Below are 25,108 nucleotides of genomic sequence, written 5' to 3'. Positions count from 1 at the left end.
CTCTTCTTACCTCAAATCTCGTGAAACCAGATGGTGCTGTTTATACACTCAGGACAGTCTGTTGCTTCCTCTCTATAATGAGAGCCCACAAACCGTCCGTTCAGTTCAGCGATACCTGATCTCTCATATTATTACACTGTGACTTGAACTATCTGTGGTGACACACTACAGATTTAGCATGCAGGATGGAAATGATGAATGTAAATTTTTACAGTTGCTACTGATTCGAATGATGCACCTGAAATGATTACTACTCACATCTCTCCCTCCTGTTTATTTCAGAAAACGCATTTAAGGAAATGTGTTTCATGGGACACCAGGAAAGGTTGGAACGCTTAAAACAATGTTGTTGTAACGTACAATATATCTGTATCTCCCTGTGTATTTGGTTTAACTCCCTATGATGTTGATTAAGTATTTTCTTTGTGCAGATCCGTCACAGGTCAATTGGTTGGTGGATGGATGTGAGACACATCAGCAAGGAGCAGACCACACAGAGTGCCACTGTAACCACCTGACTTACTTCTCTATACTAGTGGTGAGACAAGCAGCAGATACTCTGCTATTTTCTCTTTTTCTACTCAACATTGTTAATGTTAAAGACCAAAAAATCAATCAGCAAAAATCCATTTATACATGATTTAACACATATAGACACTAACTTTCTGTTTATAGTGAGGAAACATTAAAATGAAAATACACAGAAACACATTTTGGTGTTTGTTGCTCTGCTCATCGTGTCCCAACAGCAACTGGAGCCTCGGCCAGTCTGCCACCTTGTGGCACTGACCGCCATTACATCTCTCGGCTGTGCTGTGTCTGTGATCAGCTGTGTCGTTCTCATCATTTGTCTCTGTAGGAAGAGGTAATTCTATTCTTCGAGGGCTTATGTAGTTTATCAAACAAGATACATTTTTAATTATTAAGTAGCCCTCTGATTTCTATTCCACTCTCCCTCCAGCAGACGATCTAAGGAGCAGTCCATACCTATCCACTTGGGCCTAGCTGTCTCTCTGATCCTCCTCAATGGGCTCTTATTCTTTACTGGGGTTCACACCTTCTGGTTGGTCTACGTGGTTTTCAGCCCCAAAGGCCTATGTGTGGAACCTGGTCGGCTTCGGTGAGTGAGTCAAGTAACATTTCCAAAAAGGAACATCCTTTTCGCTACATTTAGGTAAAGGTGATATTAATGTGTGACCTATGGAACTGTTTTCCAGCTCTCCCTGCTGTTCCTGTTATTATGTGATGTTATGGAGTGAGGGAGGTACAGCCATGTGATGAACCATACAGTCCTGATCTGATGTAAGTAACTTTTTTCAGATATGAAGATATTTGCTGTGAAGAAACATATGAGCTGATGCCTGGATAATGTAAAAATAAAAGCAAGCTCAGTCAATCTCAAAGTCACACAGCCCATGTTCTTAACTGTAGTCTTTAGCAAAGGAGTGGTGTCATGTGTATGAGTGTATTTATTGGTAACACCCACAAGGCCTTGCTGGCCCACTACTTCACCAGTATGACAACCCTGGTCATCCTGGTGTATATAAGCTGATCATTTATCAGCCTGATAATGATAATAATTGATATTATTTGTTATATATAGGATATATAGGCTATAATTGTATTTATAGCCAGTCAGAATGATTGACATAGAAGAAGAAGAAGTAGAGCATGCTGTTGTCATGCTTATGATGTCAGACTGCTGCACCTGGTTTGAGTACATGTAGTGTGCCCTAAAAATAGGAAGACATACCTGGTTGCTCTATCTAATACAATGTAGCCTTGATACAAATTGTGTTGAGTGCAAGTACAAGAAAACGTATTTAGCGAGGAAGGAAATATAGAAAAGCCTTTATTATAGTGGATAAATTATTAAAACGTCAATCATTAAAAAAGCCAGCTTGTTTCAACCACTACGAATCCAAGCTATCATTTCCAAGCTCCAAACTGGAGCTCTGATAAAGGTCTACGGGCTAAAACATGTTGGCTCTTTATATTTGACCTTGACTTGGAGTGCCTGGATTGATTTTTTTTTTTTTGAAGGAAAAAATATGTGAAACTTAATACAGTGGAAAAATCAAAGCCATAGCAGTAAAAATACAGTATTCTTATCAAGTACTGTAAATGACAAAATGCAGAAGAGTGTTGCACCAATAGAATCACTGTTTCCTCAGTTGAAATTATGCCATCAGCTGTGGTAACCGCTGGCATGTCTGAGTGACAAACCACAACCGAAGAGTGACTCCAGATATCAACTACATCCTACGCCTCTCAGTCTTCTGGCATCCTGTGATATTAATCACCACAGAGCAGCTGGGTTGGTGAACACAAGCACACTTGCAATTCACAGATATCACGATACTGGATTGGATTTTGGGGATTAAATGACACCTTCACTCATAATACAGGCCTGGAGCCGATTTTTTCAGAATATCTAGACTGGGAAAGAATTTATTTGAGGTTTTAAATTGTTTAAAGGTTTAGATGAAGTTAAACTTCATTTCCTGACAGGGAAACATGGGGGTGTTAAATGATTGTAGGTTACTGCACTGTGGTTTACATTGTATTGTACACTGAACAAAAATATAAAAGCAACACTTTTGTTTTTGCTCCCATTTTTCATGAGTTGAACTCAAAGATCTAAAACATTTTCTAGATACACAAAAGACCATTTCTGTCAAATATTGTTCACAAATCTGTCTAAATCTGTGTTAGTGAGCACTTCTCCTTTGCCGAGATAATCCATCCCACCTCATAGATGTGGCATATCAAGATGCTGATTAGACAGCATGAATATTGCACAGGTGTGCCTTAGGCTGGCCACAATAAAAGGCCACTCTGAAATGTGCAGTTTTATCACACAGCACAAAGCCACAGATGTCGCAAGTTTTGTGGGAGCGTGCAATTGGCATGCTGACTGCAGGAATGTCCACCAGAGCTGTTGCCCATGAATTGAATGTTAATTTCTCTATCATAAGCCGTCTCCAAAGGCGTTTCAGACAATTTGGCAGTACATCCAACCAGCCTCACAACCGCAGACCACGTGTAACCACCCAGCCCAGGATCTCCACATCCAGCATGTTCACATCCAAGATCGTCTGAGACCAGCCACCCGGACAGCTGCTGCAACGATCCGTTTGCATAACCAAAGAATTTCTGCACAGACTGTCAGAAACCGTCTCATCTGCATGCTCATCGTCCTCATTGGGGGCTCGACTTGACTGCAGTTCGTCTTTGTAACCAACTTGAGTGGGCAAATGCTCACATTCGATGGCGAGGAGAGGTGTTCTCTTCACGGATGAATCCCGGTTTTCACTGTTCAGGGCAGATGGCAGACAGCGTGATGTCAACTGATGTCAACGTTGTGGATCGAGTGGCCCATGGTGGCGGTGGGGTTATGGTATGGTCAGGCATATGTTATGGACAACAAACACAGGTGCATTTTATCGATGGCATTGTGAATGCACAGATACCGTGACGAGATCCTGAGGCCCATTGTTGTGCCATTCATCCACGACCATCACCTCATGTTGCAGCGTGGTAATGCACGGCCCCATGTTGCAAGGATCTGTACACAATTCATTCCTGGAAGCTGAAAACATCCCAGTTCTTGCATGGCCAGCATACTCACCGGACATGTCACCCATTGAGCATGTTTGGGATGCTCTGGATCGGCGTATACAACAGCGTGTTCCAGTTCCTGCCATTATCCAGCAACTTCGCACAGCCATTGAAGAGGAGTGGACCAACATTCCACAGGCCACAATCAACAACCTGATCAACTCTATGGGGCAAATGGTGGTCACACCAGATACTGACTGGTTTTCTGACCCCCCCCAATAAAGCAAAACTGCACATTGCAGAGTGGCCTTTTATTGTGGCCAGCCTAAGGCACACCTGTGCAATATTCATGCTGTCTAATCAGCATCTTGATACGCCACACCTGTGAGGTGGGATGGATTATCTCGGCAAAGGAGAAGTGCTCACTAACACAGATTTAGACAGATTTGTGAACAATATTTGAGGGAAATGGTCTTTTGTGTATCTAGAAAATGTTTTAGATCTTTGAGTTCAGCTCATGAAAAATGGGAGCAAAAACAAAAGTGTTGCTTTTATATTTTTGTTCAGTGTATGTGAAGAAAAGCAATATATTATTATTGGAGCTCTCCTTGAACCTTAGATGAAATTTAAGCTTCATTTGTATTTTTGTACTGTCCAAAATGTTTTTTTATAGGTGATTCAAACTCTTTTAATGTAGCTAATGTAGTTGTCGTTTGTATTACTGTGACATGTATAATAGAAGAGGTTTTTACAGTATGTATACATTGCAAAATTAAGAGCTGAATGTTTTATAATATACTTCAGATGACTCAGTATGTTTTTCAGACCCTATTCAGACTTTAAGTAAAAAAAAGGTTTTTATTTACATAGAATATTATAATAATAATAATAATAATAATAATAATAATAATATTAATAATATTAATAATAATAATAATTATTAATAATTTTTATTATTGTTAATAATAAGTATTATTAATATTATTATTAATGATAAGTATTATTATTAATAATAATAATAATAATAATAATAATAATAATAATTATTATTATTATTATTATTATTAAAATGGACCAAAATGTGTTAGTTATTCTAAACTGAACTCAATGTAGTTTGATCATTTCTTTAATCTCCAACACAAATCAAATGATCACGTGCTGTGACAAAAAAAATCCATCTATTTTCGTTTGTTTTGAATGTAATACTGTTTTTTTTATTATAAATGCTAATATCAGCTCAACTATTTGAGTAAAAAGTTTAATCTTTGAAAAATGGGCATTCATTTCAGAATATCTTAGTATTTGTTTTGTCCCTCTTTTGCTTAAAATCACAGCATGTGCTTGAGCTGGCATGGACTCCACAAGTTTGTGTAAAAACCTGAGGCATGATTTGTCATTGTTCCACGAAGCTTCTTGTGATATTACAGAATACTCGGCCTTCTCAGTCTTCAAGTGCCCCCATAAATGTCCATGACAGTCAGGACCTCAGTCTTCTTTGGTCTTCACATAGTTCTTGCAAAGTTTTGAGGTGTGTTTGAGACCTTACATGGCCTGTTCTTCACACACCATCAGCATCAGGCTAAATGCTAATTTCATGGGACTAGTTATGTTAATATAATAGAGAGAAATTGATGAGGGAAATGGCAAATCAGCTAATTACAACAATACAATCATACACATAATCATAATTTAGTGTTAACTCTCAGTGTTCTTACATACTTCTTCACATATTATATGCTGTTTGGATCAAACAAACCAGATACAATCTGTTGTGGAAGGGAGATTTAAAAAAAATATTGAATTAATAATATTACATTTTTTAACCATCTTTGGACAGAGCTGTGCTACCTTCCTCTTCCTTCTGGGTTTCCTCCTCTTTAAAGTCTTCAGGCTAAATTAAACTAACCAAACTGCTGTATGTAGCCTTATTTTTATGGCGGACATGAGACATACAGTATCAAATTTAACTCTCGAGACTATTTCATTAAATGTCTAATTATTCTGAGAAAAATTATCATTTCTGATTGAGTTTGTTTAAACTATTTCGTATACAATGGGCAGACTTCAGAGAGAATCAAATTAAATGTACAAGGAGGTCAAAGATGCCAAGCCTGGAATGTACCAGTATACAAATGAATTTATGTCAAGTGTTATAGCCTCACAACAGGCTTTGTAGCATTCTTCAAAATCACAAAAACACGTTTTTCTATCATTTTAGAGCAGTGATAGTGGACTCTGCAGATACACCGTGAGTGACCTGAAAAACAGAGACAAGCAGCACAGCATTGTACGGTTAGAGATGGCACAACAGGGCCTGGTTTATTCACTTTTAAGATAAATATGTGACAAATGAACAGGGGAGCCACCAGCCATAAACCAGCTCACCATATAGTATAGTGAGCATGCATCACGTCCCCATGCTGTCCACAGCTGTAATTAGAAGACGTGCATGTAGATTGCTGGGTACTCACACAAATGGTCCTATTTTAAGATTGTTTGGAGGAATAAAGTCAGCTTTCAAAGTCTGTCCTCTACTTGTCAGTAAAGTGCTGCTGTCACTCACTTTCATGTGGCTAACCTCACACCTATTTTCTTAACTAAATCACTACCACCCTTGACATGAATGAAAATGTTAAGACAGTTACTCATTCACTGAATTAAAAACCTGCTATAAAGTGCTGTGATTAAAAATGGACGCTCACAGTCACAGAGTGAAGCAGCCAGTTCAGTTGAGCTGCAGAGTAGGGATAAGTCAGTGCAGTGTCTTCTGTCCACTGCTATGAGGAAAATAGACTTTGAGTGAAAAAAATGAATCTGTGAGTTAATTTCTGAATCAACAGATTACTTTGTATGTGAACTGAGCGACTTTCTACCCATCGCTGCCACTGAACAAAAACTGTTAACTTCTTATATGAAACTAGTTACAAGAATAGCATAAAGTTATCAAGTCATTAAGTAAATATAATCAGTCTTATGAATGATTACCTGTGAAAAAAACCTGCTGTTTCATGCATGCAGAAAAAAGCTTCCCCGCTTAATTTTTTTAGTATGCACTGCATACTAAAAATAAAGTAAAAATGCAACTCAGACAGAACCAGTGCGGTTATAATGTAGCTGATGTGGCCTGTGTGGACTACAGTGTAGGTTGACACATGACCTGAGACAAGTCAATTCAGTTCAGAAGTTTAAAGTTTATTCTTGACTCCACAGCAGTTTATATGTTGATATGGTGATTGAAAGCTCCAGAAGAGCTACTAGATGGATCTTGTACGGAGATTGTTTTCTCGGCTCTAGATTCCATGGTCAAGGATGTACTTTGAACCTCAGCTTTTAAGAGAAGTCTGTTATTTGCTGAGGAAAAATGAAAATTTGAGCATCTACAATTCCATGATGAACTTCATCTGCTTAGGGTAATATATATATATTTATATATATATCTTTATTTCAGACTCAGGGTCCATAGCAAGACAAACACAAAACACGACAACAATCACTTCATCCTGATGTTTAAAAATCTCCACAACCGCTACTTAATGGACCTTGTGATGAAATTTTCTTACATATCTTACATGAATATTGCTTTATCCCTTTAATTTAAATAAGTCAAGTTTTGGCTCTTCCTCTGTATGTGTCTTACATTTGATGTCAGGTTGACGCCTCCTCCTCCATCTCCACGATGAAGCTGCGAGCACAGGTATGCTCAACAATCCCGACACCTTGGAACCTCAACACAGAGACACACACACACTAACACACACTGCCATGATATTAAGTTAGAAACTGTGGCTTCAAGCCACTTAGAAGCAAGGTTATGTTTGTTACCCCCACCCTGATATAGTGTAAAGCTTAGCTTCCTGTTGTTGTCAAAGTTCATGCACTTGATTACACAAAGCTTCGCAACAGTGGGCTTGGCAATTAAGAAAAAGCCATATGAGGAGGAGGATGTTGATAAAAACACCCTGTCATGGTACTTTGACAACAAATGTGATGTCGCATTTGAGAAAAAAGAGAGGAAATTACATGTTGACTTGGGTAGATTCCTGGTCCGCTCGATCACATAACTCACCTGAAAAAATAAATACATTTTAAAACAACCATTATACATACAAACTCTAAACTCTGACACTTAAATAAGAATCTGATTCTTAAGTCTGTTTGTATCATATTTTGGTTTCTGGCTAGTTTTGATGCTTTTATTTTGAAGGTAATCCTTACAAACATATTGTGTGTTTGACTGCACAAGAGGAAATGTTAACAATCAATGTGGAAAATCTTACTGGATTTACTGAAACAGAATATAATGGGTTAAATCAAAAAACGTTTCTCTTTCTGAACATATTCCATTTACAGATGTGCAGACAACATCCATTCTCTCTTACTGCAGTTGATGGGGCTTCCATTGAAAATGTAGCCTGTCCGTATATCATGGCTGAGCATATCGGTTTTGACCATTGCATTGATGATGCCATAGAGTGCCTTGGGTTTGTTTGCACCATTAGCCAGATCCGTGCAGCAGGAGCCCTGTAGGCTGGCAGGCCAGCACAGAGTGAGGTTCTGTCCTCCGACCTGTACAACAAAATATGACAAAAACAAAACAAAAACAAACATCGGCCATTAAGCTCTTTAATGAGGACTGCCATGAAGCTGCTGTGTCATATACTCTGCGTCTGAGTCTTACACATTTTACGTACACACATTTTTGTAGAACAGCTTACTATTTCACTTTCAGAACTGATATTGTAGATACCCCCCCAAAAAAGGATCCTAGTTTTGTTTTCAAACCTTCTACTTTGTAGACTGATGATTACTTGTAATCAGAGGAAAACAGTGTACTTGTCTTTTCAGTACTTTCATTACTGAGCCAGACTGAAGAATGACAGATGACGTTATAATAGTGTTTAGATGTGAGAGGTGATGACCCGCTGCATGGACACATACTGGTCAATAAACCCTCATATTGCCTCCTTCCTCCTGTTCCTGATTTACCTGCAGCTTCAACTGGTCCAGCAACGGCTCCCAGTACAGACAGAAGTAACTATCTTTTGATGAATCAAGACCAAACTTGTCAAGGGGAATTACATCAGACCATTTGCATTTGGCTGTGATCTGCCCATCGATGGACAGAGAGCTCTCATTGGCTGAGATTGAAATCCCATTACAGCCTGGGGTCAGGTTGACATTGACGCTCAGGGAGCCTTTGCCATGGAGCCAGGTGCCACAAAAGTTAAAGTCCGGGTCTTCACTTGAACCTGAAAGAGACACAAGTAGGAACATTTAAAATGCAGTCTTTTTTGTGAGATTGTGAATGTAAAACTGTCACAACACTGCAGTTTCACACATAAACCCACTGAGAAACAGATGAGCTCACACAACAAAACACATTCACCATAAAAGATTGATTTCATCCAGTTTTGACTGAGTGTTGTTTTTTTGTTTTTAAATAAGGAAAATCCGATTTTCGCAAACACATTCTAATGAGCTCAAAGTAAGATGTTGGACTTGTGAAGTTGCTGCAGAAACTTGTGAAAAGGTTTTACATGAAAATGTGAAAAAGAAAAGAAAAAAAAGAGAGGTTTAATTGATCCTTGTTTCAATCTATCAGTCAAAACTGCGTCGAATAATTGTAACCGACAAGTTTAATTTGCATGTAAATCAGTCACTAGCATTAATGCCATCATTGGAATAATATGAGGCTAAAAGATGCTTTTTTCCCTACTGTGGTTATCTTACCTGAGGAGAGGAGGATGATCAAGATGAACACAGCCCTCAGATTATCAGTCAGTCGGAGCTCCATTGGTAACTACTGCTGAAAAGAAACAAAGACAGCAAACTGTAGTTGTAAAAGAGGAACAAATCTAAAGTTTACTTTTGGATAGGCAGGGAGAACAGTTAGTCAGCAAATTAAAAAAAACACCAAGTCCATACCTAGAGGTAGCACAAGCTTGACATATTGACATATTTTTAAACTATACTATTCTCATCCAAAAGCCTGTTTTGTTATCTATATTCTCTTATCAATGAATACAAATGAGTCCAGGCTCAAAACACACACAGGGACCATTCTGTGCTCTTATCAATTGGCACAGTCTGTCACAGCCTGTCAAGTTTTTTTTGTGTGTTTTGGTGGTTTTTTGCTTTCTGTTGTTCTTGCTGAGGTGCACTGAGAAGCTGGGCGGGGTTTCCCCTCAGCTGCTGTCACACATACACCTGCAGCAGGTTGGCAATCAGTGCCTGCTGATAAGCCCTGGTCTTCATGCTACCTGCTGCCAGATGATTTTGTCAGCCAGACATGTGATCACCTGCATTCCCAGCTACCAGTGGCTCCGCTTCCAGTACCCAGCTCTCCGCACCTCTGCAGACAACAACCTTGCCCTGCGCTCACCTGAGCTCCCACATGCCACGCTATCCACCAGCGCCACCGTGATCAACCTCTCCTCCTCCTTCCACCTCTCGGAGGAAGTCTCCAGCATGAGTATCTCTCCACCTTCACCTGCATTTACCTTGTGAAGTTAAATAAACCTCCTTATACTCTACTCCCTGCCTCGTCCGCTTTTGGGTCCTACCATTCACAACACGTTGTAAAAGAATCATCTGGCCAACTATGGACCCAGCGGATCCGGAATCCCTCCACCAGGCTCTAAACGCTCAAGGCATCCTCCTGGGAAAACATGAGCATATGCTCCGGGAGGTTATGGAATCACTCTAGCCTTTGTGCTCCAATGTCTCCCACCTCGGCCACCAAATCAACCTGCTTGCCTCCCAGCCACCTGCACCCCCCTCAGCTACACCTGCTACTGTGAGTAATCCACCTACTACAAACTCAGCCCGACCTCCTTCTCCCCTGGCCAAGGAACCTTTTGTTCCCCCTCCTGAACATTACTCAGACCTTGGTTCCTGTGGTAGTTTTTTATTACAATGTTCACATGTGTTTAATTTACAACCTTCCAGTTATGCTTCAGATAAGTCACAGATAGCTTATACCATGAATCTGTTGAGAGGGAAGGCAACACAGTGGGGAACAGCATTATGGGAGTGGGGCTCTCGACTCTCATGTCACTTTTGTGAATGAGATGCGGGTTTTTGATTACTCGGTACAGGGCTTGGAGGCAGCAAGTAGGTTATTCCCCTTACGCCAGGGTTCCCAGTCAGTGGCAGCCTACTCCATTGATTTCCGCATCTGCAGATAATTTACATGATGAGTTAGCTTCTCGAGAAGAGCCAGCATCCCTTGAGCAACTCATTTCGTTATCCGATAGGATAATCGTCTTAGGGAGAGACAGAGAGAGAAAGCGTCCACCAGTCGTAGGCCAGCTAGCTCCAACCCTAGTCAGATCCCCCAGTCTCTGCCAGCACCTCGGAGTTCCCCATGTCCCTCCTGGATCCTCAGAGCTCCCCCTGCTGCCCTGGAGGAACCAATGCAGGGGAGAAGAACTCGTTTGACTCCTGAGGAATGTCTACGCCGTATTACAAACCAGCTGTGCATCTACTGTGGTCAGCCCGGACACTACCTCGCCTTCTGCCTGGCTCTGCCAAAAGGACCGGTTTGCCAGTGAAAGAGGGCACATTGGTGAGCCAGACTTCCTCCAGTTCCAGCCCTCCAGTCCGTATCAATCTTCCGGCATCCCTCCAGTGGTCACGTAAGTCCATTCCCATTAATGTTTTTATGGATTCTGGCGCTGACGACAGCTTCATTGACTCTGCCCTGGTTGAACAGACACTCATCCCCATTGAACCCCTCAACACCCCCAAAATGGTAATTGCCCTAGATGGGTGGCGTTTGGCCACCATTACTCATCGCACAGTACCCATCACCTTACTCATCTCTGGAAATCATCGTGTGTGTCTCCAGCTGTTCGTCATCCCCTCACGCTCTGCCCCAGTCACACTGGGTCTCCCCTGGCTATGTCTTCAAAACCCCCACATAGACTGGACTGCAGCCTCCATTTCCAGCTGGAGCACCTTTTGCCAATCCCACTGTCTCCACTCCGCCGCTACATCAGTCAAGGTATCTGCTTCCATCCCTCCTAAACCCCCAGATTTGTCTCTAGTGCCGCCAGCATACCATGATCTGTCTACTGTGTTCTTTAAGAACTAGCCCTGTCTCTGCCACCTCACCGCCCTTATGACAGTTCAATGCAATTCACTCACGCCCCTGTCCTTCAGCATCCCGACCCGGATTGTCAGTTCGTGGTAGAGGTGGAGGACTCAGATTCCGACGTGGGGGCCATTCTCTCCCAGCGTAATGCTACTACACATAAGCTTTATCCCTGTGCCTTTTTCACCTGACATCTCTCCCCTGCGGAGAGAAATTATGACATAGGAAATAGAGAGCTTTTGGCAGTGGTCTTGGCTCTCCAGGAGTGGCGACACTGGCTGGAGGGTACCCTGGAGCCCTTCCTCATTTGGACGGACCACAAGAACCGTTTTTACCCGCACTCTGCCAGAAGGCTCAACTCCCACCAGGCTCACTGGTGGGAGTTGAGCCTGATTGATTCCTTAGTCGCTCTAACTACACCCTCTCTTACTGTCCCGGCTCCCGAAAATGGAAAGCCAGATTCCCTCTCTTGCCTCTTCTCCTCTGATGCAACTCCTGCTTACCCCAAGCCCATTGTACTCATTCCCCGGATCATTGGAGCTACTACCTGGGAGATTGAGACAATTCTGCGGGAGGCCCAACACAGTTACCCTGACCCTGATACAGGTCCACCTAACCGCCTATTCTTGCCAGAGGAGGTCTGGTCCGAGGTGTTACAGTGGGGCCATTCGTCCAGGTTGGTCCCATATAGCTGTGGATGTTGTTACTGGTCTTCCGTTCTCTGATGGACACGCCATTATTCTCACCATAGTGGATCGCTTCTCCAAGATGACTCACTACATTCCCCTGGTTAAGCTCCCATCTGCCTCTGAGACCACCGACCTGCACACCCTCCATGTTTTCCGGCTCCATGGACTCCCCTCTTACATTGTCTCGGATCGCGGCCCCCAGTTCACTTCCCAGGTCTGGCAGGCTTTTTGTGGCATGGAGATCTAAACTTTAATTTCATTATGCAACTCTGTGTTGCATAATCGCAAATAAATCACCTTGAACTTTGAAACATCACTGTGAGCATGTTAGCATAGAATACGTAATAAATAAAATTATTATTTATATAGCTTTATATAGAACAGAAATTAGTATTAACTTATAATGTAACAGTGATACAATTTTAACAAGCTATACTAAATGCTAAATTACAGCATTATAACGTTGTAGCCTAGCTTGTTTCTATAACGTTAGCAATATAACTGACGGTTAGTATTTTTCTTTGGCTTCACTTACCTTGGCAAGTTTTCTTGTGGGAGGGGGAGAAAGAAGGAAATGGCTAGATTCAGCACCTGGCTCCTCTCTTCTGTTCAACTGTCTATGTGACTGGTTGAGTGTGTGTGTTTGTGTTTGCATGAGTGTGTGTTTGCATGTGTGTGTGTGTGTTTGTTTGGAGCAGGATTTGTCAGTTGAATTGGTTGGACTTTGGTAATAAAGGGCCCTCTGTCTCGGTGATGGCAGGTTTGCTTGGAATAACAGACAGGCACAGACACACACAGACACACACACACAGACAAAAGTGACTACATTTGTGACCCGCAAGATCTGCTGTGAGGGACAGAGAGAGTGAGAGTGGAAGACAGACAGAAAGCAACAGAAAAAAATTAACAGCTTGAGAAACAGAGAGTCAGCAGACAATCTCAAGCCACAAGTTGGTTATCATCCATCTCCATGTAAAAACCATAGCAGAAATCGTGGGCGACTGAGGCCCTTTCCCTAATAGATTAATCATTGGGCGTGCTTTTCGCAGGGTAAGGTGAAGCACAGCAGAAAATGTTTGTGCATGCTTGTCAGCAGTGGACAGTGTCCTATACTCTGAGGGTGTAATGTCATCTTCTGCCAAAAAGATGGTCTGAACTTGAAGACAAATGCTTTTGTGGCCTATCGTGTGACAAAAAAAAATCCATCTATTTTGCATTTGTTTTGAATGAAATACTTTTTTTTCATTATAAATGCTAATATTGGCTCAACTATTTGATAAGTTTAATCTCACCTCTTGTCCTGTATATAATCTTAACTTCAATCATATTAAATGTACAAGGAGGTCAAATATGGAATGTACCAGTATGCAAATGAATTCATGTCAAGTGTTATAGCCTCACATCAGGCTTTGTAGCATTCTTCAAAATCACAAAAACACATTTTTCAAGAACACAATCCCCCCTTGTACTGTATTTCAGTTGCAGAGAAAAAAAGTAAAACAGACATGCACAAGGGACTTTTTTTTAAAACTGTGATACAAAATGCAAAAAGCCAAGCAGATGTACAGTATAGTGTTAGAATCCTCTTTATTTACATAAGTGTAACTTTACATTTGATTGAACTTTTCTGTTACTATACTAAGACTTTACTGTACAACCCACCAGAAAGCAGCAGTGGAAACATACATTTAAACCATCATTACAAACAGTCTCCTCCCATTATAAAATTCAAGGTACTTGTACTGGAGTGCCGTCGAGCAGCTTTCCCCAGCAAAAACAGAGAGGGTGAAGGAAAGCAAGTCAGTTAAACCAATTAAGGAAGGAGCAATGAAGTAGCACTTTACTAATACACCTGAACATAACTGCCGTTTTCAGCAGAGGTGACACACTCTTGCTATTAGATCTACACCTTCATCACGTACAGGAGAATGTTTACAAGATAGCAATCGCAGTTGGGTGGGGCAGATGATGTGGAAGTTCATCCCCCTTTGCATCACCGGTCACTTTTCATCCATTCTGGGCCACATCACTGTACAGGATAAACACAGAAAAGTTGTTTAACTCTCGTCAGCTTGCAGCATCTTCTCGATCTCTTGATCCCACTGGTCGTCTTTGTTGTCTGACTCCGTCACCACCTCGTACTCCTGAAGCTCCTGCTGCAGCTCCTTCTCCCAGTCTGCTGACTCATCTGAATGTACGGGAAAGAGACAAGTCAATACTATGTATATAATTCTCAATATCTAAAATCTAAATAGGCTGAATTCGTCACTCAGTAAAATACAAGCAGCCGTGTGATAAGAGCACGTGAGAGGCAACATTCAGCTGAAGAATCAATAAAAACTGTAAAGAGCTAACCATCAGCAGAGTTGAGGCTGTCCTTCTTATCCAGCACCAGCTGCTCCATCTCTTTCCTCAGGTCTTCCTGGTTGATGGCCGTCTCGTCGAAAGCGTCGCTTACAAACTCGGAAACTCCAGGACTTGTCGACATCTCCTCCTCTTCTTCCTGAGGTGGCTGAGAGACACACGGACAGGAAAGAAATTCAACTTTATCTCTATTGAAATGATTGTTAGAAAATTAGATCAAGATATGCATACACACCATACACATCTTCATTTCAATAGCCTTACCTTCTGTATGTCGCCGATGGAAACTGGTGGAGTTTTTGGTCTGACATTGTCTACAAAAAATAATACAGTGCTGTTAATTTTCCTCTTGCAAATCACAGTGTGTTTGCTTAAATCAGTGACCCATGGATTAGCTCTAAATCACAGACAGGGCTGTGGTTTGTAATACAGGTTGTGTACAGCAGGAGTGGCACTAAGAGCCATGACAAGCTGAAAAATAATGAAGTGGATGGCAAGAACTGCCGACTTTGATTCTCATTAATTTTCACCTTCCTAACATCACTGTGATGGCCTTCGATCCTACAAGAGCTCAATAATGCCACACCCTCAGGTTTAAGTTCTTTTGCTCCCAGACATCCAATCAAATCTCAGATTTATGCACCAATTTAGGGTAGCAAAGGCCCTCCCCACACAGAGCAAATAATCCATGAGCACTTCCTGATAGTGAATCAAAAAACAAAAGCAATGAGAACATTTGTGGTGGAACAAGCAGGAAAACGTGGTGACAAAGCAGATTGTCCTCTTACCACACCTTCTGTTGAAGAACAATAATAATAATTGTTCTGCAATCATTTTGCATAAATAAAGAGTGGAAAGAGAGTACAGCTGGGGGGCAGATGTATATGCTATGTGCACCCACCACAACTATGCAAACGCCATTTATCACAGAGGTAAAGGTATAAAAGAAGAACGTGAATGTGAATGTGCCACCTTCACAAAGCAAGTCACTGGTGGTATATGGAATGAGGTGAAAGAAGAAATCATTATAAATCTCTCTTCATTCAGGTTGTTAACTAATTTTACTGATGCATTTGTTCTTTTTTTGTACAGTACTTTTATATTTACAGTATATTTTCAAAACAGTCATTTGTAAAATATCAACCACATCAAGGCGCATGTCTAAACTTAATTTTGATATTGTGTGATTGAATAATCACTCTTTTTCTTTTACTGTAAGAATCATCCTGTTACCCTGTCATAATATTCATTTTCTCCTCAGTTATTAAGCACCTTGTAAAGACTGTTTCAAAGTTGACTGACTTTCTCAGAATTCAAAATTGAGATCTGACTGCCAACGATAGTTTAGAGATACATGAGATGAATTAATGTAATACATTCTATAAGTAGCCACAAGATTTCACTGACAGACCTAACCCATGGTGTATTGTATGCAAACCTATGTGATTAAAGGCAGGTCTATATCAGTTCATGGCGAACTGTTGCCTAATACACTGTGTGTCCAGTACAATAATGATTGAGATCTGTAAAACAGAACCATGCTTACAAACAGCTTAATACCTGATGGAAATCATGCATACACATACAATATTTCTGGAGTTTTAGGGAGTTTTCCCATCTGTACATCCAGAAAAGTAATCTGGATGTTTGGGGCGAATAAAAACTGCCACAATAACACAGAAAATAACCCTGTGCAGCATCTCAGCTGTTGTTAAGCGTGGATCAAAGTCTGACCTGTTAAGAAGACATCCTCAGTGGCTGCCCTGTCCTCACCGTCCTTCTGCTGCTGCTGGGCTGCCAGCGCTGTGAGCTGAGCTGACTGCTTGACCAGAGACACCCGGTAGAAATAATTCCTCCAGAAAACCTCCTCCTTCACACTGTCAAACACAAACACATCACCATCATTACCACAGGTAAATTAAATTCTGTCTGGTTAACACTACTGCAGAAACAGACTGTAATGTAAAATACACACTGTACACACTGCTTACAACCACACACACTTGGAAGACTACTGACTGTTTCGGAACCAGGTCAAAGCGCATGCGGTTGAGGAGCTGGTCTTCCTCCAGCATCACTGCAGCCAGAGGATACATCTGCTCCATGTCGAAGTGGAACTGGACGCCAGCCGGAGGGTCCCGCAGGAAATTTCGCTTGTCCTACATTCAGAGAGCAAATATTTAACAAAAAGGGCAGGACAGTGATTATGTTGACACAATAATATAGTGTATCAAGTGTTTGCTCACAGCTGACAGAGCGAGGATCTGTTGTTGGATTGTCTCCTCCTCGTTGTAGCCAACCCAGGGAGGCACTGCTGCTTCTAGACACAAACATCAGCACACAAACATTCACTTTGACACACAAACATCAGATAAAAACTTGTGTTCAGAGAGATGTTACAACAATATATTGCCTGTCTGATGTCTAAGATACACACAAGCATATACCTGGAGTTTCACCGACACTTCACTTTATGGGGCTTTAGGTGCAGACATTGAATGTTACGTTCATTAATATGTTTTCTTTTTTGTAAAATCGCCTGAAACTAAGAATGGTTGTGATTTTGTTGCCTTAGAACAGGCCTCTTCCATGGAGTCCACCACGTTGCACTAACATGTGTCTACAGTCGCCCATAAAAACAAAACAAAGACCAACCTGGGCTCTAGAGACGGCCTTTTGTGTTTTTAGTGACTATAGTAGAGGAGGTTGAGACGAGCAGTGTTCAGTTGCAATCCACAACCTCACTGCTATGTATTACAATGTTGTAACAATTACATTTCGTTATATACAGAAAAAAATAAGGAATGACTGATATTGTGCCTTACATGTCTAATTTTCAGCTCTAACTTTAACTTTTGACTGAAATGATTACATTTTGTTGTTATGATTTCATAACTTTTGTATTTTTCATGTGCATTTGTCTCCAATTGTTTTATGCTTTATATTGGTTGTGTCTTGAACTGAACTGCACTAACTTGTATAAGGTGCTATATAAATGGAGTTTGATTGACTCATTGCATCGTATTATGTTTTTTTAAAATACCATATTATGCACAGAGGAAATTATGAGGACCACTGATTCAAAGAAAGTTCCCCAGTCACCCACGATGTGAAAAATATGCAACTTCACTGAAAGCTAGTCTTCTGACTTTACCAGATTTTTTTGCCTTCTTCTCTTGAACAAACTTCTCTTGCTCCTTTTGGAAGTCTCCAAGGAAAGTCTGCAAATACACACACACACACACACACACACACACACACACACACACGATCAATGGAGGAATTTGCTTATTATTTGGGAAAAAGTCTAGTATTAAGCAACATTTCTACAGGAATACTGTCACGATGGTGTGATGTCAAGTTGAGCAAATTTCTGCACTGACAACAAGTAAAAATTCTGTTCTTCCACATTTCTAACCACAGCTGTCTTCTAACTGCAGCCAAACTTGTCAGACAAGTCAATTAAGCGACATGCCTTGTCAATGATGCCGTCGATTTTTCCTTCCTCCACAGTCTTCTTGATGCTCTGAGCTGTCTCCACCACCGACTCAGAGATCTTCTTCGTGGCAGTTGAGGCAAAACTGAAGATGTAATCTTCAGACGGAGGAGGAAGAGGAGAAGACAACAACAGCATCAGACTGTGGGACTGTCACCAAAAACACTGCTACCACATTATAACACAGCTATATCAGAAGACAGCTTCTCCTGCAGTCAGACAGCCTCCTGTTGGCGCTGGACAACAAACAACACGGCTAAAAAACGAAACCTTAGTTACATTTTAACAAAATGAACACTTTTATAGACAGACAGAATCACATCACGGTGGATAAGACACCAAATCATCGAGCCACTGAGGGGGAAGTTTGCTCGTTCCCAGCACGACGTTAAATGAATTTATTTGGCAAAATCAAAAACAATATAGAGAAAACAGGTGTTTTTTTCCTCACCACCCAGTCCTTTTTCCTGCTCAGAGTTCTCCTGGTTCGTCTCTGGTTCTCCATCCTCGTCAGCTGGTTGCCGTTTGTTTACCTCGTTTTGTGCTTCCACCACCTTTTCTTCCTGCTCCACAATCAGCTCTTTGTCATCCGACGTCTTCGTGAACGTCGGGCTCTCCAAACCCAACCACGTCCCCAAACCTTTAAACATATTGTGCGAAATAAGACGACGGTTAGCTTGAAGATAAGAGAAAAACAACAGTGTGGTTTCGGACTTTATGCTACCAGGAACTAAACCAGACAGGATTTCTTCTTCTCTGTTTGCGTTTGTGTGAGTTCAACTTGGGTGTTACTGCCACCCAGTGGTCGTAAGGGGGATGATGCCTTCAGGTGCGCTCTGGATTCTTGACTAAACATTACCTTTCATTACAGTGAAGCTCACACAGTATTTAAAAAAATAAAACAAGTTAAAGTCTCAAAGTATGTGTTTGTATGGGCCATTATATGGACGACTGTTTCCATAATAATAATAATAATCATAATAGTTACAGGTGTTATAAAAGACTCTAAAATGAGGCACTTAACCACCAGGTGGCGATAATGAACCCGGAAATGTTTCACTTCTGACACAACAAGACGAGGAGGAAGACGGACCGGTGGACTGAAGACAGGCAGGCGGAGGTCTGTTTGCGTTTTAGGACCATTTTATTTATTTCATGAATTGTATGTCTGTTAACCTGGGCTATAGCCCAGTGTATAAATCATTGAAATCCTTGTCATTCCCCACCATTCTTATCTGAACTGTTGAAGCTCGATTTGAATGGAGTAGCGGGGCTGCAAGGCCGTGAAGTTGTAAGGAGACTTCACCAGACTTCTTTTAAAAAAATAAGTAATTTGAAATATAATGAGTTTGAACTAAACAATTATAATGAATCAAAAATAACATAACATTTTAGTATTAATTGAGGTGTTGTGGTAAAATCGGCATATAGAGTAAGGCGGTTTATTGAGAGTTGACATAGTTGGATGACAGTTTATAGAGTTATGACGCCGAGATCGAGAAGAGGCCATTGGTATGTCACTCAGTGTGGCTCAGCGGCATATACCGATCCCTGGAGTGGTATACCGATCCTTGGAGTGGTATACCGATCCTTGGAGTGGTATGCCGATCCTTGGAGTGGTATGCCGATCCTTGGATTGGTATACCGATCCTTGGATTGGTATGCCTCTGGTATTTCACCGTCACATGACGGTATGTGCCGCTTGAGACTGGTAGGCCACTGAAAGACTATCGGATGAGCACAGCCCACTGATGAATATGCAAATGTAATGCCACTGTGCTGGTTTAACACAAGTACTGCCGTAAATGTAAAGATTTAATAAGTCTTTATTGACAATACCAACTTAACACATCGACGTAAATAAAGGAACGCGTGAATTTCTGTTGTATGTTATGTTGTTGGGATGTATGCATATAGACAGTAAGGCCATGTGGGATGCTTGTGATATGATAATCAAGTAATATGATTACATTTCTGCCTATAAAGTACTTAAAGTTAAGTTAAGCCTTAGCTAACATGGCTAATGTTAAACTTTGAGCCAACCAATACTTACTGACAGGTTTACTTTATTAGGAGAACACAAAACACATTACTTCATATAAAACTCTACGCCGCGGAACAGAATAACCTCAAAGGTACTGCATGCTCAAAAAATATGCAGAAAGCATAACATGGTAAACTCAAGGCCAACAAGCAACAACAGATAGGCATACTGACCTGATTGTAACGTTCCTTAGTAATACTAACACAATGTAGTGTCCAATTTTACACTTGTAAAGGTTCACTATATAATGTTAAATGGCCTGCGAGTTGTAGCCACCCACTAGTGATGGGGGATGATGGCTCTCTGCATCAGCTGTGTGCTCAGCCAGCAGGTGGTATTTGAGACTGGACGTACTCCAGTGGTAACTCAGTTCACATCAACAGTAAATGTAAATAACTTTGCGCTTGTCGAGACAACCATCTGGCAGGGCTTTGAAAATGAACTTGTCATTAAAGACCCTTTTCTTTTTCCACTTCTGCTTGTATTTGTTGGAGGCTTGTTTTCTGCTTGCCATCCACAACATTACTGCTGCATCACTTACTGATTTCCCAAACTACTGGGCGGGCGAGGGTCATAACGTACGTGCGTTAATTGCGCAACAACAAAAAAAAAAAGCCATTAAGAGGAATTTGCGTTACAGCGTTATTATCGCGTTTCTGTTTGATTGCATAATAAAGACACAAAAATAAATCTATACGGCTACGGAAAAAATAACTATTTCTGAGTTTGTATTATTACTTCATTGATATTGTAAATATTGGAATTCTGAGTTTGAATTTCTTCTCAGAAACTTAACAGTGCCCCTTTAATGGACATTTAAACTGCTGTCTTTCTCCAGGTGAAAAATGAAGACTCTGATGGTGTTTGATTTTGACCACACTGTGGTCGATGACAACAGTGACACTTGGGTGATTAGGTAAATAATATATTGCTTGAATCAATTAATTAATCACTATAAAATGCATTTTCTTAAAGTTAAGTAAGGTATGGATGTTTTACTGCTGCAAAATGTATAAAAGTCGCCACTTAATCTGCAGCGGATCTTTATTTGTTTTCTCTCTTCCCAGATGCCTTCCAGGTCAGACTCTCCCTGACTCTGTGAAGAAATCCTACAGAAAAGGCCACTGGACTGAGTTCATGGGCAGAGTGATGAACTACATAGGTGAGAATTCATTATCCTGTTTGTAGGCCACCTATAGTGGCAAAAATATTTGCAAATGAACATTTTATTGTTGCCTCCAACCGGCTTTTTCTTCAGTCCTCTGACCTTTTTCCTGTCTGTGCGTCCAGGAGACCAGGAGGTCAGCCCTGACAGGGTCCGCAGTGTGATGGAGACCATCCCCTTCACAGCTGGGATGACGGACCTGCTGACATTCATATCGGAACGTAAAAGCACCATTGATTGCATCGTCATCTCTGACTCCAACACCATGTTCATAGACTGGATCCTCCATGCGTCTGGACTCCAGGCAGCTGTCGATCAGGTTTTCACCAACCCGGCTAAGTTCAACGAGCTCGGGTACATGGAGGTACAGTGCTACCACTCTCACGACTGCGATCGATGCCCCGTCAACCTCTGCAAGAAAAAGGTCCTGGAGCTGTATTTGTCAGGGCAGTCTGATGCAGGTGTGGAGTACGAACAGATATTTTACGTGGGGGATGGTGGGAATGATCTCTGCCCTACTTCCTGTCTGAGAGGGCACGATGTTGCGATGCCCAGAAAGGGATACACCCTGGAGAAACTGCTGGCCAAACTGGAAGGTCAGGAAGATAACACCTTTCTAAAGGCTAAAGTCATTGCCTGGAGCAGCGGCACTGACATCCTCGAGGAACTGAAAGCAAGTATCTAGTCGTAGCCTGGGTTGTAATTGATCCACTTCTCAGTTGTACCTGAAACACTGCACTTAATATTGGGTCTGCACCGTGGCAGGCGCATGCTGCTCTTTGTGATTGTGTAAAACATTTTTTACAATATTAAGACAGTATTTTTAATTTTTAAATTACAATTTTGTTTGTAAAATGTCTTTCTTTGAGTTTCAGATCCTTGAAAATTAATGATTTGTCTGCAAGAGACTTTATGGTTGGACTCTCAGTTATGTTGAAAAGTTTGTCTTTTGTCCAGAGGTGGAGAATCTAGGCATCTGAGCCCAAATATAGTACAAATACATTACTGTTTGCACATGCAGTTATGTTTGACACTGTATCAGACAAAAATGATGACCGGCAAGTTTACTGTTAAAATGAAATTCAGGGAAATTTATTCAGCAAGAACAGGGTGTATAGAAAAGCCCCTGTCCAAGACAGCAGGTCTGAGAGACAGAATGTATTATAATAGGAAATCGAGAAGAACCTGTGCAGTTCTCAGCTGCTCCAACAGTCAAGTCAAACTTCAACTTTGGGGGGGGAGAATGCGAAATACACAGCTGCCCCTGTCTGAGACCATACACTTTAGGGTGTTTTCATACCTGTAGTTCGGTTCATTTGTCTGGACCAACTGAAAAAAATGATACCTTGTTGAATTTTGGTGCTGGTCGGGTTCCTGTTCACATTGACAATTTACAGATAAACCAAGAAGAGTAAACATGAAGTCATGCAGACTGACAGGTAACTCATTGGTTGGATAGTATTGGCGAGTTTATGCAGCAAATCGATATATATATGTTTATAACAGGATGAAAGGGAGGCCCAAGTTTAGTTGTTATTCAGGGGATAACCCCACTAACTCCGGGCTAACCCTGCTCTGGAGTTCAGCATGCCCTTGGCTAAAGTCGGGGTGAGCCCACTTTGGAATGTGCCAGTGTGAATGCTTTCTTAGCCTAGAGCAGAGTGAAAACCACTTGAGTGACCCATTGTTGGTATTATCCTATGAAAAGTGTGTGTGTGTGTGTGTGTGTGTGTGTGTGTGTGTATGTATATATATGTATATACATACACAATGTGTGTGTGTGTGTGTGTATATGTGTATATAAGTTTATAAAATATAATATAATATATATAGGGGGAACCAGTTAGTCTTGTTCTGTTCGAAGGTAAAATAAATCTGCCTACAGACACCTGTGAGCTTGATAACATGTCTCATTTTGTTGTTGTTGTATCATCCATATAAATGACTTCAGATGTGTTAATTAGCCATGTGTAAGCAAGCAAGAAAAATGAGACATAATATTTAGCTTCACTGGTGCTGGCAGGAGCATTTTGTTACCTTTGGACAGAGCTAGGCTAGCTGTTTCCCCCTGGTTCCAGTCTTTGTGCTAAGCTAAGCTAAACTACTTCTGCCTCTGTCTCCCCATATTTACCTGACAGATATGATTGTGTTATTGATCTTCTCCTTTAGCTATGTTTAAGAGAGCAAACAAGCATATTTCCCACAAAACTGTTCCTCTGAAGGTATTAACCCCAGGCCAACTTCCAGGAAGCTCAACTTGTGTAACCATCCACATTCCACCACATTGAAACACAATTTTTCTTCACCCCATCCGTACTTAACGTCCTCAGAACACATTAAGTTCATACGTTTATGAATACCAGTTGTCACATCAGACAGGTGTGAAGCCTTTGCTGAGCACTTCAGATAACCTAACCCTAACAAGTTACAACATACAAATACTCTTTAAGTACATACTGAATTGCATTAGGCCTTTTTCTCTTTACGGCACACATTTTAACTTGTCAGTAGAAAAGGTCTCATTTCAAACATCAGCAATGGCTCTGTTCTATCCAGTTGTCACAGTAAGCCTTGACAGTGTGGCAGTGAGCCAGCATGTACAATGGAGTTTAGCCAGCTGTCATTTTATTAACATCTGTGCTTTTCCTACTGTGACATGACAAAATGTCTTCAGTGGAAAAGAAAGATTATAGCTAAAAACATAAATTTAGATCAGAGCTGTAGCCACCATTTTTAATCCAACACCTCCACATTGACTTACCTTGTTTGCCCTGTAGACTCAATAACAATAAAGAAATTAAACAGTATTTCCACTGGTGCAACTTTCCGACTTCTAGAAAATGTAACCTATCCTGCCAAATAAATGATTCATATTTTGTCAACGTAACTTCATCCTACAACTGAAAGTATTTCATCTTGTTGGTTTATACAATGTCTAGATATGTTGTTGCAGTCCTTCAGTGATTTGAACTGTTTTACAGCTCAAGTCTTTGGTTTGAAGTCATACATGTGAACCTATCTTGATTGTTTAAACCAGGTTTGGCTCTGAGTTGCTTCAGCTGAATGGCATAAACTCCAGCGATTTGTTGAAGCTCAATGAACAAAAAAGTCCAGGTGTTTGTTTTGTTATGAGGATGATCTTTCTGAGTATAAATTCAGAGGTGCTGTTTTACATCCATCTACGCTCTAATGATTGTGAAGGTCCCAAGGTTTATTCGGTAATGTTATCCAGATGAGTCAAAATGTCTTAGATTATATGGGAGTAATCCTTGGCCTTTGTTTATACTACCTGGACAGAGTATTTGGTTTACAACTTCAGTCCAAACGATTTTTAGTTGACACTGTCATCAGGCAACATGTGAAATAGTATTTATTGATTATTCATCTTGTAACTCTAATAAAATTCAAACCAGAAACCTCTTCTATGCATTTTTGTCTTTATGTTCTGTTCATAGACTGGGTGCCAAGAAAGAAAGAGAAACCCCAGAGACACTGCAAAGCAATCACACAGCAGCCAACACTTTTTAATAATTAAATTATATGGCATTAAGAAACTGTGATGGTGTTAGATTGCATTACATTGTACGATTTTTTTCTATAATTTTTGCTTTGTTTATAAAAAGCAAAACAAAACGCCTAATCCAGTCCATTAGATGTGGAAAAGGGGTATTTGAGCCGTCCCCACACCTCCATA

General features: G+C 40.9%; 3 protein-coding genes and 1 long non-coding RNA gene across 9 annotated transcripts; 2 read left to right on the top strand and 2 right to left on the bottom strand.

The window, feature by feature from the left end:
- The first annotated feature begins 301 nt into the window (after positions 1-301).
- Positions 302-1,044, top strand: LOC140994376 (uncharacterized). Of its 2 annotated transcripts, none has more exons than XR_012178731.1 (4): positions 302-325; positions 432-538; positions 750-865; positions 965-1,044. It is a non-coding gene; the product is annotated as an uncharacterized lncRNA (long non-coding RNA). The 2 variants fall into 2 exon arrangements; XR_012178732.1 differs by having other exon boundaries at positions 962-1,044.
- Positions 1,045-5,680: 4,636 nt separating this feature from the next.
- On the bottom strand, positions 5,681-12,995 carry LOC140994374 (uncharacterized). 5 transcript variants are annotated; one of them, XM_073463973.1, is made up of 7 exons: positions 12,881-12,995; positions 9,292-9,367; positions 8,548-8,810; positions 7,941-8,127; positions 7,582-7,627; positions 7,199-7,285; positions 5,681-5,818 (listed from the first exon to the last, which is right to left on the bottom strand). In XM_073463973.1, the coding sequence occupies exons 2-6, from the start codon at positions 9,353-9,355 to the stop codon at positions 7,207-7,209; spliced, it is 639 nt and encodes a 212-aa protein (XP_073320074.1). In that variant the 5' UTR covers positions 9,356-9,367; positions 12,881-12,995; the 3' UTR covers positions 5,681-5,818; positions 7,199-7,206. The 5 variants fall into 5 exon arrangements, with proteins under 5 accessions (XP_073320074.1, XP_073320073.1, XP_073320070.1 ...); XM_073463972.1 differs by lacking the exon at positions 5,681-5,818 and adding an exon at positions 6,733-6,912; XM_073463969.1 differs by lacking the exon at positions 5,681-5,818 and having other exon boundaries at positions 6,943-7,285; positions 12,881-12,994.
- A 920-nt stretch (positions 12,996-13,915) lies between these two features.
- On the bottom strand, positions 13,916-18,944 carry LOC140995097 (synapse-associated protein 1-like). The gene is made up of 9 exons (XM_073465016.1): positions 18,657-18,944; positions 18,185-18,303; positions 17,864-17,930; positions 16,956-17,029; positions 16,729-16,868; positions 16,444-16,586; positions 14,974-15,023; positions 14,701-14,857; positions 13,916-14,533 (listed from the first exon to the last, which is right to left on the bottom strand). The coding sequence occupies exons 1-9, from the start codon at positions 18,853-18,855 to the stop codon at positions 14,403-14,405; spliced, it is 1,080 nt and encodes a 359-aa protein (XP_073321117.1). The 5' UTR covers positions 18,856-18,944; the 3' UTR covers positions 13,916-14,402.
- Positions 18,945-19,253: 309 nt separating this feature from the next.
- On the top strand, positions 19,254-24,834 carry phospho2 (phosphatase, orphan 2). Its single transcript, XM_073465277.1, has 4 exons — positions 19,254-19,325; positions 21,088-21,165; positions 21,317-21,411; positions 21,540-24,834. Exons 2-4 carry the CDS (start codon positions 21,095-21,097, stop codon positions 22,097-22,099), a joined length of 726 nt encoding a protein of 241 aa, XP_073321378.1. The 5' UTR covers positions 19,254-19,325; positions 21,088-21,094; the 3' UTR covers positions 22,100-24,834.
- Positions 24,835-25,108: the final 274 nt, after the last annotated feature.

The sequence above is a fragment of the Pagrus major genome, chromosome 4 (genome assembly GCF_040436345.1).
Source record: "Pagrus major chromosome 4, Pma_NU_1.0".
NCBI lineage: Eukaryota > Metazoa > Chordata > Actinopteri > Spariformes > Sparidae > Pagrus > Pagrus major.
This window is presented reverse-complemented; position numbering and strand designations above follow the sequence as displayed.